The 13,688-nt window shown below is 43.4% G+C and overlaps 1 protein-coding gene across 1 annotated transcript in view; it reads right to left on the bottom strand.

The window, feature by feature from the left end:
* RGS22 (regulator of G protein signaling 22) overlaps positions 1-13,688 on the bottom strand; it is a 75,802-nt gene that overhangs the window by 11,202 nt on the left and 50,912 nt on the right. Inside the window, exons 18-22 of the mRNA XM_066624393.1 lie at positions 13,510-13,672; positions 12,155-12,313; positions 10,879-10,947; positions 4,873-5,034; positions 1,528-1,707 (exon numbers count right to left, since the gene is read on the bottom strand). Of these exons, the coding sequence (XP_066480490.1) occupies positions 1,528-1,707; positions 4,873-5,034; positions 10,879-10,947; positions 12,155-12,313; positions 13,510-13,672 (733 nt within the window). The remainder of the gene's footprint in view (positions 1-1,527; positions 1,708-4,872; positions 5,035-10,878; positions 10,948-12,154; positions 12,314-13,509; positions 13,673-13,688) is intronic.

The raw sequence follows: 13,688 nt of genomic DNA, 5'->3' as shown, positions 1-13,688 counted from the left end.
AGCGGCATAAAATGTAATTACTGCAGCTGATCATCAGTATAATTTTTACAAATGTCCTTATTTAGTCAGGACAGCAGAAGAACTGAAGAGTTGTTATTTCTGAAGTGGTGGAAGGGAGAAAGAGAGTCTACAACCAGATCCAATAACATCTTTTAAAAAACCACAATACAATCTGATAAAGTTAAGTTGCCCCTGTACTTTGCTGCAAAGTCCTCGGCTGGGATCCAAAGATCCCTGTATTTTGGCACACATGCTAAGAGACTCTAGATTTCCTATACTAACTGTGGCTCCTTGTGCTGTACTAGAAGTCTTCCTGGGGGGGAGGGGTCCAGCTTTCCAGAGCAGATTCTCAGAGGTCACAAGATAATCTTGTGCAGTGTGAAGGAGACCTCCAAGGCACCAGGCAGAAGCTCCCATGTGTGGCTAGAACTCTTGCTCACTTGCCTTGTACTGAATCAGATATCCGGTCCGTCTAGCCCAATATTCTCTACTGGGCAGTGCAGTGGCTCTTCAAGGTCTCAGGCAGGGGCATTTCCCATTACTTGCGACCTGATTCTTTTAACTGGATGCTAGAGGCTGAACCTGGCATCTTCTGCATGCAACACATATAGTTTATCACAGAGCTATTGTCTATCCACATAGTTCTTTGGATTCCACTCTTTTTCCAGGTCAATCCTATTTGCACACCATGTTGGCAGCACATGGACACCAGTGCAACATCAGTGATATCCTAAGCTTGTCCAGACAACACCCTGTCAGCACAGCACTCTCAGTAATGCTGGTGAAGCCCTTCCCAGTAACGCCCCCAGAGTCCATAGAAACCTTGACACTGCCCACTACTCATGGAGTGGCAACCCGACATTAGCATGTCATCAGTGTGATGTCTATGCATTGTCAGTGTTACATCAGCACATCAGCAATGCTATACCCATGCACCATTGGCTGTGTGTCATCAATGTGATGTCCAAGGAGCCAATCACTGCACCAACCCAGTTCCAACGCTGATGGATGAAGAAGTGCCACCAGGATGAACTGAGCAGGGGACAAGGATAGGCACAGGACCAATAAATGGCCAGCACTGGGGTAATGCTGCCCTGCCAGCTACTAGGAAAGAGCAACAGTCCCCCCAGCAGTCAATGAGAGATCCCAAAGGACACACAAACACTAGCACAAACAGCATGACACAAGGATGCCACAGACCCCCACTACCTACAGGAGTTACAGTGGTGGCAGCAGTAAAAGGACAAATGCAAAGAGTAGCTATGAATTCCTGCTCCCAAGATTCAAGTCCCTTTATCCTACGCACCCATAAGCTTATGCACAAATCAGTGGATAGACTTTAATGCTACTGAGGCTGTTTTTGTGCCAGTATAAGTGGAGATACACTGGATAAAAAATACACATAGTTGCATAGTTGCAGTCCGCATTTTTCTGCAGGCACACATTTCAGCCCCGCACCCCAAACCAGAGGTCTGCTCTCTCAAGCACAACTCTTCCCACGCAAACCGAGCATGTACGTTGAAGTACCTGGGCCTCCCTAAACACGTAAGGGCCGAGTTCTCTTCTGTGCTCAATAATCTTCTGGGCTTGCTCTTCAGGAATGTCTATCTGCAGAGCTGGTGGAATGGAAGAATTAATGAAGCAGTTGATGATGGCTGTCACCTTATTCTGGATAATGGCATCATCACAATGGGAATGGCAAATGTCCTGAAAAGAGATAAGTACAATATTCAGGGAGTGGGTGCAAAGCAACAGACTGCATCAGTCTTTCCCAAAGTGTGGATCGCAAGCCTTTGTAAGGTGGGTTGCAGGCTAGACCCGCTCACCCACCTAGTGTCCAAACAGCTCTAAATCAGAGCCATTCTGAAAGCATTGGGCGGCCTTGGAGGCTTCTTCTGGGTTGAGTTAGGCTGCAACCCACTTTACTGGCCTGCACGGGCCTCACAATGGCCTGCAGAAGCCTCTGAAAGCCACTTCTGGTTTTTGGAGACTTTCACAGGCTTCTGTGGGCCAATCTGGGGCTTGTGGAGGCCAGTAGAGTGGGTCACCAGCCTGGTGAGACCCAGAAGAAGCCTCCCTGGCACTACCAGGAGCGTCACAACCCACCATGGAGGACAAGGTGGCTTGCAGCGCTATTGATTGGGAACCATTGGTCCACCTGGAGATTTGCTATTTCTAATCTAACCTTAGAGAGAAAACTTTTCTTCTCTACCCTTCTATTACAGTCCATGTTGTTATAACTTTTTTTTAAGTTTCCATCCTGTGATGTTTTTTAAGACTTACCTAAATATATAGTTTAGCCATATCATACCACTGTGTGACTTAGTACTTTTGCTAACCATCTCCCAAGAAACTACATATCCAGCAGAAGACAGTAAGGGGTCAAGTAAGTAAGTGAGGGTAGAAAATTACTGCTGATGGATGAGAGCAAGTGCATGTTCCACCACCCCTGTGCATAGCCATGTCTATCCAGCTGTTTGAACGCAGAACTTGATGGTATTAGGACTTTATTCCGATGAAGAATTCAGGAATTTAAAGGTATCTCCCTTTTCTTTTTGATGCACTGAATTTATGAGGCTGCCTTATATAGACCACTGGTCCAGCTAGCTCAGTACTGCGTGCCTCACTGGCAGCGGCTCTATAGGGTTTCAGGCAGTCTTTCCCAGCCCTACATGGAGATGCCAAGGAAATATGTGGTGGCAAGTACTGAACCTGGAATCCTCTGCATGCAAAAGATGTGCTCTTCTACTGAACTACAGCCCTGCACCCCTAAGTATTTTCTCATTTCAGCACAGTATATGAGAGCGTTCCTGATTCAATGACTCTAGCGCACATACAAGAGGCTACAAATTTGCATAACCTTCATTTCAATGTTAGAAAATCCTCAATGCACACAATCCCACTGCATACACAAAATATTCCCCAATATGGAAGTAGATATAGCAATCTATTTCAAGTGCTCACCAGGGCCCTGGGTAATTTCAGACTGCAGACAGAGAAAAAACTACATGTGGGGACACTTTCAGTTTGTGGTAAAATGGATTCTGAGAACAGATAAAAGCCCTTAGACTGAATTCATTTTCAGGTCTCACCATTCCACGATTAGTCCAGGAATTGATCTGAAGGGCCATCTTTTAACATTAAATATTTGCGGTCAGCCAGACAAGGGCTCCTTGTTCACTACAGCGGGCTGTCTCTCATTAGGAACCACACAGTTGTCATCACAGAAGAATATAACATCTTTGACAGGATTCTTATGCAAATGACGGAAGGCAATTTTTGTACACAAAACATGGAAATTTGCTGCAGGCCTCTGTCTTCCCACCACATATTTCCTTGGCACTAGTTGAGGAACAATCTTTATAGAGCAAAAGGAGTACAGATTCGGAGCAGATTGCATTCACATGAACCTCAACTAAAAGAAGGCAATGGTTGCTCAATAGCCCATCATTCAGTCCATGCTGAGTTGGGCCTTCTGAGCTTGCTAGCCAAGTGTAAGGATGAACAAGTGCGTCAGCCAGAATACTGCATGAGGCCAGTAAGAGACAAGACTCCTACAATTAAAATTATTCCCTCCATCTGGCTACTAACGCACACTCATCAGTCCTATGTTGAATCTGGTAGCTGTTTTCAGATGTCCAAGTCTGGAAGAGAAACCTCTTAACTATATCATCCACCTAAAGCAGTGGCCAAACTTTTAGCACCAGGACCCACTGTTTAGAATGACAATTTGTCAGGACCCACTGGAAGTGATGTCATTAACCCGGAAGTAATGGTATGTCTGGAAAAGACATCATCAAGAAGGAAAAATTTTAATACCCCCATGTGATCAAATCAAAATAATTCATTTCATTCATTCAGGCTGCAATCCTAACCACACTTTCCTGAGAGTAAGCTCCATTGAACAAAATAGGACTTACTTCTGAGTAGACCTGGTAAGGATTGTGCCCTAAGTAAATTAAAAATTTACAAAAAGTGTAAGTGTAAAAGTTTTTTTAAAATAAAGAAGAACTCACCCAAACAGTTGCTGATCTGTTTTTAAAAAAATCCCCCAAACATCCCAAAGGCTGCATTCCTATTCACACTTACCAAGGAGTAAGCTCCCTTGACTATCATATGAAAACCATATACATAGCAACCTGTACAGATCTGTAACATCTCCCCCCAAAAGTAGTTACCTACCATGGTAGCATCAGGTCTAATATGCTAAAAATAAAATAATACATTGAAATGAATGGGGACTCACCTGAAATTGGCTCACAAACCACCTAGTGGGTCTTGACCCACAGTTTGAGAAACAGTGACCTAAAGCATTTCTAAACAGGCTCCTTGTAGCACTCCCTACCTTCAGCACTGCTATCCACTCAGGTGTAGAAATGCAACATATCTTACATGCTGTAGTAGATGTAGCATGTTTTGGGGACACGGTAGACCGACTCTTCTTCTCTTACCACCCCTGTTCCTCTTGTGGCCTGTTGTATCTGGGTGTACACCTCTTTTAAAATATGGAACATCAGCACCAACAGTCCACACCTTGGTCACTACAGTTCTGTACAACCCTTCTCCAAAAAAGATGGACTTTGTGCCTCCATAAGTATGCCAATTTAAGTACAGTGAAAATACAGGCAAGCAGTGGGTGGAGGATGGTGGTGTATGAACCCCAGTAAAGAGTGAGTAAACAGAATGTGAGGATCCTAAACTAAACATTCTGTCCAAAAGTGGCTAAATGCTGAGGAATAATTTACTCTTACAAGCCTCAGCGGGTTACAGCAGATTTAACTTTCCTTAGCCACCCCAAAGGATTGCTGCTATTCAAGCTATGACATAGTCTGTGAGAAATGGCATTATTTCCATTCCTTGACAGTGTTGTACCTTATATTTCTGCACCTCCTGCCAGAAGAGCACTCCATTCTCCAGTAAATCTCCTTTCAGGGATACAAAACGTTGAAACTGAAAGGCTGTGATTGGATTCAACAGGGCTTTGCGGAAAGTAATTATCTCCTTAGATGAAGAAACCCACTTGTTGTCCACATGCTGTCAAAACGAAAGAAAGAAAAGGCATATTGGGTAAACTCCATTTCAAAAAGCAATAACACAAGCAGCATTAGTTAGGGTGAACTGCCTGATGCTTATCTTTGCACTGACCCCAACTTTCAGTAGTTTATTACATGGACACAATAGGACTTGGCAACCATTTTCTCTCTCCCACTCTTTTGTTTGATTTGGGCATCATTTCTTTGGAAGGGACAAAGGGAAAAAGGAAATGACTAACAATGATTTAGAACATATGACTCCTTACTGTAAGAATGGAAACAGCCATTGCTGTTGATTATGGCAAGGGACTTTGGCAGGGCAAGGGGGAGGAACAGAAGGGGAAGAAGATCAGTTTGAGATCTTGTAGAAACAGAGAGGAAGGAACAGACAAACCACACAGCTTACAAGTCTAAAACTCCCTTTGACAGCAAGTTTGCTAACAAAAGCCGCTTTGAAATCCATTGCCACAATCGTGGAGAGAATCTGAAAGTTTGTTGTTCCTGGAACAAAGTTTTACCAACAGTAAAATGTGGTTTAATGTCATCAAGACATTTAAAGAGTCTTCATGCTGAGAAAACAGGAGCATGGAAAACAGGTGTGAGTGAGGAGAAAGCTGTAAAAGAAACTGAAAGAAATGATAGGGTCAGCTCAGGATAAAAAATACAAAAATAACTGCAGCACCTAAAGGGTTGCACCTCAAGCAGTAGGTTGCACTGTAAAAGTTAAAGCTGCATTTTCATGTTGAAAAGTAGAACTCTGACAAAAACAGGCTGAGCAGACAGCCCTGATCCCTGGCAACATCAGCTTGTTGCAGAGCATCTTTAAGATAGGAAGTTGCTATGGAGAACAGAAAGCAATTAAAATTTATTTTCATTTCATCTCTCTCAAGACATCTGTTGAGACAATACTTGCACCATCTTTTTTGCAAACCTCACACCTGTCTGACACAGCACAAAGGAGATGGGAATTGGGTAGCACTGCATCACTTAAACAGAGATCATGAAGGAATTGCAAGGGAGCACATAGAGAAGTGGACTGGAAGGGGGTCTGATTTAATTCGTGGTCCTGAGGTTCATCAAAGAACATTGCAACATTAGGCAACAATTGAATTACATCCCTGCACTAGATCTTTGGCCACTGCTGGACTACTGTGCATTTTGCCAATGAGCATGCAAGCACTAACATCCTAGAGGAGGAGCAGAGGGGCAAGTGTCCCCAGGTGGTATGCTGGGAGGGGGCTCTGCCACCACTGTCCCCCCCCCCAAAGCCACTTGAAGTAGTTGCACATCACTCTGAGTGGCTGCCCACTTTTTTCACTTTGAAAGAAGCAGGTGGCCACTCAGCACAGCACATAACTGCTCCAAGTGGCTGCAAGGGGGGGTGCCCTTGTAGCCACTTGAAGTCGTTGCACACTGCTGAGTGACCACCCACTTCTTTCAAAGAGAAAAAGAGGGTGGCCACTCAGTGGTGTGCAACCTCTTGGAGCGTATCAGAAGTAATTGCAGTGACATCATCATCTCACCGCAATTACTTCCAGGTCAGGTGGAGGGACAGCATTTAAAGGGATGGCCCTGGGATGGCAGAAGACTCAGGAATGCCACTGCATGCAAGAGCTTTTTCTGCATCTGAGTCTTCATGAAAGATATGTAGGTTTCCCACTTTTGCAAACCACCTCAAAAGAGCAAAATGAAGACATGCAACTAACGTGTGTGTGTGTGTGTGTGTGTGTGTGTGTGTGTGTGTGTGTGTGTGTGTGTGTGTGTGTGTGTGTGAGAGAGAGAGAGAGAGAGAGAGAGAGAGAGAGAGCGCATATACGCTTTGGGATGCAGCCCACTGGCTAAAAGGAATTACTCCTTATCTCCTCAATCTCAGAGGAAGCAGTAAGAACTATTGGTTCTTGATCCAAACACATGAAGCAAATTGAGGTGGTAGAACAGATTGCAGGTGGAAGAATCACTTTTGTGGATATTCCCCTCTGTTAAAAACTCCCTGCCAATGGAAAACTAGTACAATGGCAAAGAGCTGGGAGAGAACCTCTCTCCCTAAAAGTTTTCTATTTTCAGGGAATTTACTATGTAGGATAACATTCAAAAGTGGTATCTCCCACCTGTGGTCTGAAGGCTTTCTACCTCCTGCCTTCCTCGTTCTGCTCAATGTATAAGCCAAGTCTCACTTTCTTAAACTTTCTCGAATCTGCCTTGCTTGGTTCTTTTTTGGACCTTTCTATTTTGTTACTCAGAGTCCTGTGTGAACTTTGCTGCTCACCTCAAGTACTTCCCAATCTTGCCTCTGGGTCAGTTCTTGTCTATAAGCTCTAATGTTCCTATACCTGATCTTGCCAAGACATACCTCTCTGTTCCTGATTTAGCAAATAATACTCACATCTCAGCTGGCTCCTGGCACCAGCTTACTCGCAATACAGAGATCAGAAAAAAAAATCCCTATTCCCTGCGTAAATATATACAACATGTGTTACAAAGTTTTTGCTGCTCTTTGAGAAGGAAAAAAAGAAATGCAAAAACCTCTCCTGAGATGTCATGTTACAGTGCTTTAAGATGTTTAACAATTGATATGATCTTCACATTAGAATGCAGTTCTAAATGAAAAAGATACTGTGAGATACAATTAATCCTGCCCACTTTGCTGCATGCTTCAGATTCTTTTTTGGTGACTGCATTTAATCACTCTCAATAATAAATTATCTTCCAGATGCTGGAGTGAACAGCTTGTCCCAATGAGTTCTACTGCATGTAAAATACAGATAAATGTGCATTAAGGTTACGGCATTAATTCCGATTCTTATGGCCATGGAAAGTCATTAAATTTCAGGAAATCTGGGGAGAGAAAAATCATGATGGGGGTCTGGTGATGGGTTGTGGAACCCTATTGCTTTCTCAGGTATGCAGGAACCCTGTCACATTGCAGCTGGGTGTGGTGGTGGTGTAAAAAACTTGGAATAGTGGTCCAAATCCAAACTATCTTGTCTGACAACGGTACATTCCTATATCAAATGAAACTGGATTGAAGCAAACTGCTAGCAGGATTTTGCAAGATACTATGACTGCTCAAAAATTAATCCTAACAAATGATCCATCTAGCTCCTCAGGACGTATTGATATGATCATTTATCCCAGGGTCTGTTTCTTGAATTATAAAGCAACAACGTAAGGGGTGAATTATAAAGCAACAATGTAAGGGTAGATTCACAAGACATTTTGACATCTGAAAAAGCAAATGTACAAAGACTCCAAATATTTATCCCACCTTTCTTCCAAGAACTCAAGATGGCATACATAAGATGCATACATACATCAAGATGCATACATACATCCAGGCAGACTCCCATTCAATTCAGGTACAAACCAGACTGCTTAGCTTCATTATCTGTGCCTTCAGACCATGCTCTGCACTCACCTAAATAAGTGAGTCACCCATACCGCAATCCTATACATGACCACTCAGAACTAAGTCACACTGTGATCAACGGGACTTAATTCCTGCAGGGCATAGGACTGTAGCCCCGGCTACAGCCTTCATAAAGTTGCTATTTCAGACACAGAACTGACTTTAAAAAGTACTTCTAGGCAATACAAATGGTGAGCTGCAGTCCAAACTGTGTCTGAGATGTAAGCTATCTTAAACCTACATTCATGGCACAATCCTATGGCACAATGGGGCTACTTGATTCTATGGCGACCCAAAGGTCAGCACAGAATGAAGAGGCTCCATGTTGGGTGGCCAGCCTGACACAGAGGCTCTGGATCTGGAAGACTAAAGCTCCACCGGTCCACCTCCCTCCCACCCCGCTCCCTCCTCCCGGCATGCCTCCTCCCTGCCCTCTCCCAGCCCTCCCTCCACCTACCCCTGCCCAAGAATGCTTCCTCCCTGCCAAACCCCATGCCTCCACCTACCTCTCCACTGCCCGGCAATCCACATGACCACCGAGCGGTGGAGCTCCAGTGCTCCACCAGTGCTAGCCCAACGCAGGCCAGCACTGAGCTAGCACTGGCAGAACACCAGTGCTAGGGCCTGCAAACATACCTTATGGCACGCTTGCAACAGTCTGTGCAGTCGATGAGGCAGCACACACTGAACAGAATTGGGCCCTGACTTAGAATACAAGTAACCATGATCAAGTACAACACCACTGTCATCTAAAGGCTGTACGAGTGTAACATGAAATACTTGCAGGTTGATAAATCAGGAGATCCTGGATTCTGGAAAGTATTCATCACTCAGCATGGTGACAGTATTCATAATTCTTTCCTCACCTTCCTTCTTTTCTCTTTTCCTCTATTCTGCTTTCCATATTGCCTGCACTACCTTTTGTTTCTGAATACTCTCTCCTTGAATGCCTGTTATACTGTAACGTTTTCTGGCAACATATGGAAGTAGTATTTTTTGTAATATTTTCTAGATTTGCTAATGCTAGATTTGCATGATGGGGGGCAATGGAAGACATAAATATGCTCCAGCAGCTGCATTGGCGGTTCATTTCCAGGCCCAATTCAAGGTGCTGGTTTTAACCTTTAAAACCTGTTTTGAGGTCAGAGAATCTGAAGGACTGCCTTTCCCCATATAGATGAGCTCATCCCCTGAGATGAGCCCGAGATCATCAGAGGGGCCCCTTTTTTGTTGCCCCTTTTGATGGAAGCAAGGGGGCACTAGTGAGAGGAAGAGCCTTCTCGGTGGTGGCTCCCCAAATGTGGAATTCCCTCCCAGGTGAATTATGATCAGCCTCCTCCCTGGGCACTTTTCAGTGGGGTTTGAAAACATTTTTTTAATTTCAAATAACTTTTGGTGGATAAAATTGGGGAAAGCTTCTGACAGTTGAGGATATTGGGAAACCTGCTGGACTTTTTATCTGACCTGTTTCTTGCTGTTTGTTTGCTATTTTAATCTGCTGTTTTTGGCAACTCTGATTTTAAATATTGTTTTTATGTATGTTGTATTATGTTTTAAACCTTCTTGTAAACCACCTTGAGCACCATGATATTAGCCTGGGGAAAGTTGGTACATAAACCTCCCAATAAATAAAATAAAGATCCATCCCTGCTGGTTCTAAACAAACTGGAAATACAAGAAGTTGTCCTCATCTAGAGAGAGATACCAAGTTGCACAAGGTTTTGTTTAATAGTCCCTGCCTTGGGCAACACCACTCATGCTGACCCTGCAAATTCTGCAGTCTGCCATTTCAACTAGCTATGATCAATATGGGGGTTCCACAGTTTCCATATTGCTTGTATGTCTTCACCTGTGGGACATGTCTGCATATACACTCTACATCAAAATATTTAAATTTCCCACTAAACCACTAAGTTCTGGACCAAAACCAGCAGAATTCTAAAAACTCTTATTTTAGAAATTTAAGAAACATGCTTCTATTTCTGTTTCTGGTATTCATAGAGAGAGGCAAAGAGCTTAGCCTCCTAAACACTCAAAATCATACTTCATCCATTTCTGGTTTTGAAGATCTCACCAGGTATTGCTTATATACTTTCACGTCTATCTTTGTGGCCATCAGGAATACAAATATGATTTTTTTTTTTTTACAGTGGGGCTTTTTAGAATGCCAGTCTCTGCATCTAGTCACAAATTCTGCAGCAATCACAACCATGATCTACATACCCAACATGAAAAACCTTAGTTTTGTTGCTATTGCATTAAACTGGTTTCAGGAACTGCAAGTGTCTAATTCTGAGGTTTATAGTTTTAGTATCTGCACTTACTCAGCATCAGCTAACATCTCTCTTTGGACCCAAATATTTGTGGGAGGATTGCATGATTTAGAGGTGTGCAACCCCAGGATGAAACCAGTGGAAAGTGATAACAAAAACAGCTTGCCTTCCATAATTCCATTTTCTTCTCATGCTTCTGGATCAGCATATCTTCTGCTGCATCTTGTAGGTGTGGCTGAGTACAAAAAAGGAGGTGTACAGTTATTGTTAATGTGAACATTAATAATGTTTTGAGTGTTTGTCATTCTTATGTACACTGAGAGACAATGTATTCCAACTTTTATGCACGGTAGGAAATTAAATTGATTGTATTGTCCCAAGGAAGACACTTAAGGAAGCAGAAGATCTGGGTGGTTAGATTGCCTGTTCTGGTCACCTTAAAATATGAAGGATGTATGGAAAAAGCCCTACATTCTTGATCCTTGAAATATCTGAATCTGGTCACATTCAGGAAGGACCACTGGTTGACAAAGTACAGCTGTCCATATATTTATAGATGCTCATACCTTGCCGAGAGATATTATTTTTTCCTGGCCAAAAAACTTTGTTTAAAAAAAAAAAAAGCACACAAAAGAAAATCTGAAACAAATCTTGGAAAAACACAAAAACAAAACTGATTCTCTTGTTCCTTTCGCTGGCAGTGTGTATGAATAGCCCAGTTCCACTGCCATAAAAACCAATGAAGTGAAGACTCTGCAAACTCACCAGTTTTTCCTCTCTGATGTGGCACCAGGCTCAAAGTTCTTCCCACCCAGTAGACTCATTGTGCAATGTAGCAAATAATAATTCTTTCATACAGTCAGTCAAAGGCTTGGCTGATAGCCAGTCAATGACTCTGCCTACTTAACTATTGTGCAGAAGGGATCGGAACCGCTCTTGATAAAATAGACAGCCCAGATGGGAGGAGGGGAGGGGGTAGTGTGAGAAACAGACACAGCGGAGTGTGAGGAAGCCAGCTCCTTTTCCTCAGGCTCATTTTCCTCTGCACGACTTAGCAACTTCCATCTGGGGCTGGATTGCATTTGTGTTCGCCTGTAAGGGAGGGTTTGTATATGGAGGGTGGAATTCTACAGCAAAGATCAAGCTCTCTGCATCTCCCCACCCCCACCCCATCATACACTCTGGAAAGCTTGCCAGATGTGGAGCCAGACTTCAACTGCCTCTTATGTCTTCCATGGCAAACAGGAAAGCCAGCTTGATGGAGCGAATAAGAACAAAAAGGGCATACGGAACCATCACTTTTATATTGCATTCTTCATGTATTTTTCTGTTTTAGCTGGCTTGGAACATACTGACCATTCTGCTTGGGGTGTGGGGTGGTGAAAGCAAACCATGAGCCACCATAACAATAGCATCATGGCAATGAATGGTTGAAATATTACCTTTATTTTTTTATGCTGTCCCAAGTCTTCCTTTGCCAGAAACAGCGGCAACCACTTTTTCTCCAGTCTCAACTGGATGTACTTTTGAATCTCTAGCAGGATCAGGGGAGTGACTCGTTCATGAAGGATCTGTCCCCAGCCTCCACCTAATTTCATTATCTAAAGAATGCGAATGTATCAGTGGACTGTAAAAACAATATGATAAGGAAGGAGGGAAAGCTATTATGCAAAATGCTTCTATCTAGCTCATGCATAATTTCTATACAACATGAAACCAGTTTCAGGTTACCATGCAAGGGACAGGTTTTAGGAAGCATTTCTCCTAACAAATAGTGGTACATGTGGTCATAACTAATGTCACCAGAATGAAGATAAAGTGAAAAATACTTTTGTAGGCAACTTGTCACTTTCAAAGGCTTTATACCAATGATGTACATGGCAGATGGTACTCAGAAGTACTCCTGGGTCTTTGTTGGGACTACCAGGCAGTAAAGAACAGGTTATTCTCTTTCAGCGTAGAGCCCACTGCATGGGAAAGATTTATCCGAACAGCCCCACCTGCATGGTTGCATCACACACATGATGTCCCAGCTGAGTCAATCATACTTAAGTTTAATAACTTTCACACGATGGTGATGCTACATGATGGGCATCCAGGGTGGTATATTCACATGGCCAACTGAAGCAGTTGCCTTAGGCAGCAGTTTGACAGGATGCACCCACTTCCACCCACCAACTTGCCACTATTGTTCTTCGTCCTCCCACTCACTGGATTGGAAAAGGAAGAGGGGACGGAGCACGAATGGAAGTGTGGATGAGTGGAGAATGATAGGCCAGAGCATTTCTGAATGCTCGAGACCAGCATTCTTCTCTCCTCCACACTTCTTCTACCCTGCCCCCCTCTTCCACTCCAGGGATTGGAGGGTGAGAGACTGGCACATCACCACACAAGGGGTGGGGAAGCATTTAGCATGCCACCTCAGGCACTGGAAACAGTAGCGTAGAGACAGGGGGCGGCACAGTAAGTATTACAGGTGCCACAATGCACTGTGTAAGTGGCCCCTCCCATTTGCCCAACACTGCCCAAAATGGCTCTGATGGTGAGTAGGAGAAGCCGCTTACACAGTGTGTTGTGATGACTGCAATACTGACTGTGCCAGCCTCCCTGTCGCAATGCTACTAACTGGGAAGTCCTGAGCTAGCCCTGATCACAGTTAAATGAAAATGTAGTACAGAATTTGCATCATGCAGCTAAAGTAAATCTCTCTCAGTCAGCATTAATGCAATGTCAGAAAAGGCACATGCATCATCACCACTGCCATAATGTGAGAAGATTTTTAAAAACAGCCAGTTACCTGCTCTTGTTCTTCTTTTGTTGCTGGGCTGTTGGGTCCAAAGAAGTATTTCTTATTTAAATATTTATTTTTAATCTCCTTGCATTTTTCTTCTCTTTGTGCTTTATCTTTATGAAGCATCCCCCTGAACTGTTCAATGTCTATCCAGCACATGAGATCTATGCTAGAAATAAGTCAAA

Source organism: Tiliqua scincoides, chromosome 4 (genome assembly GCF_035046505.1).
Source record: "Tiliqua scincoides isolate rTilSci1 chromosome 4, rTilSci1.hap2, whole genome shotgun sequence".
NCBI classification, from domain to species: domain Eukaryota; kingdom Metazoa; phylum Chordata; class Lepidosauria; order Squamata; family Scincidae; genus Tiliqua; species Tiliqua scincoides.
This window is presented reverse-complemented; position numbering and strand designations above follow the sequence as displayed.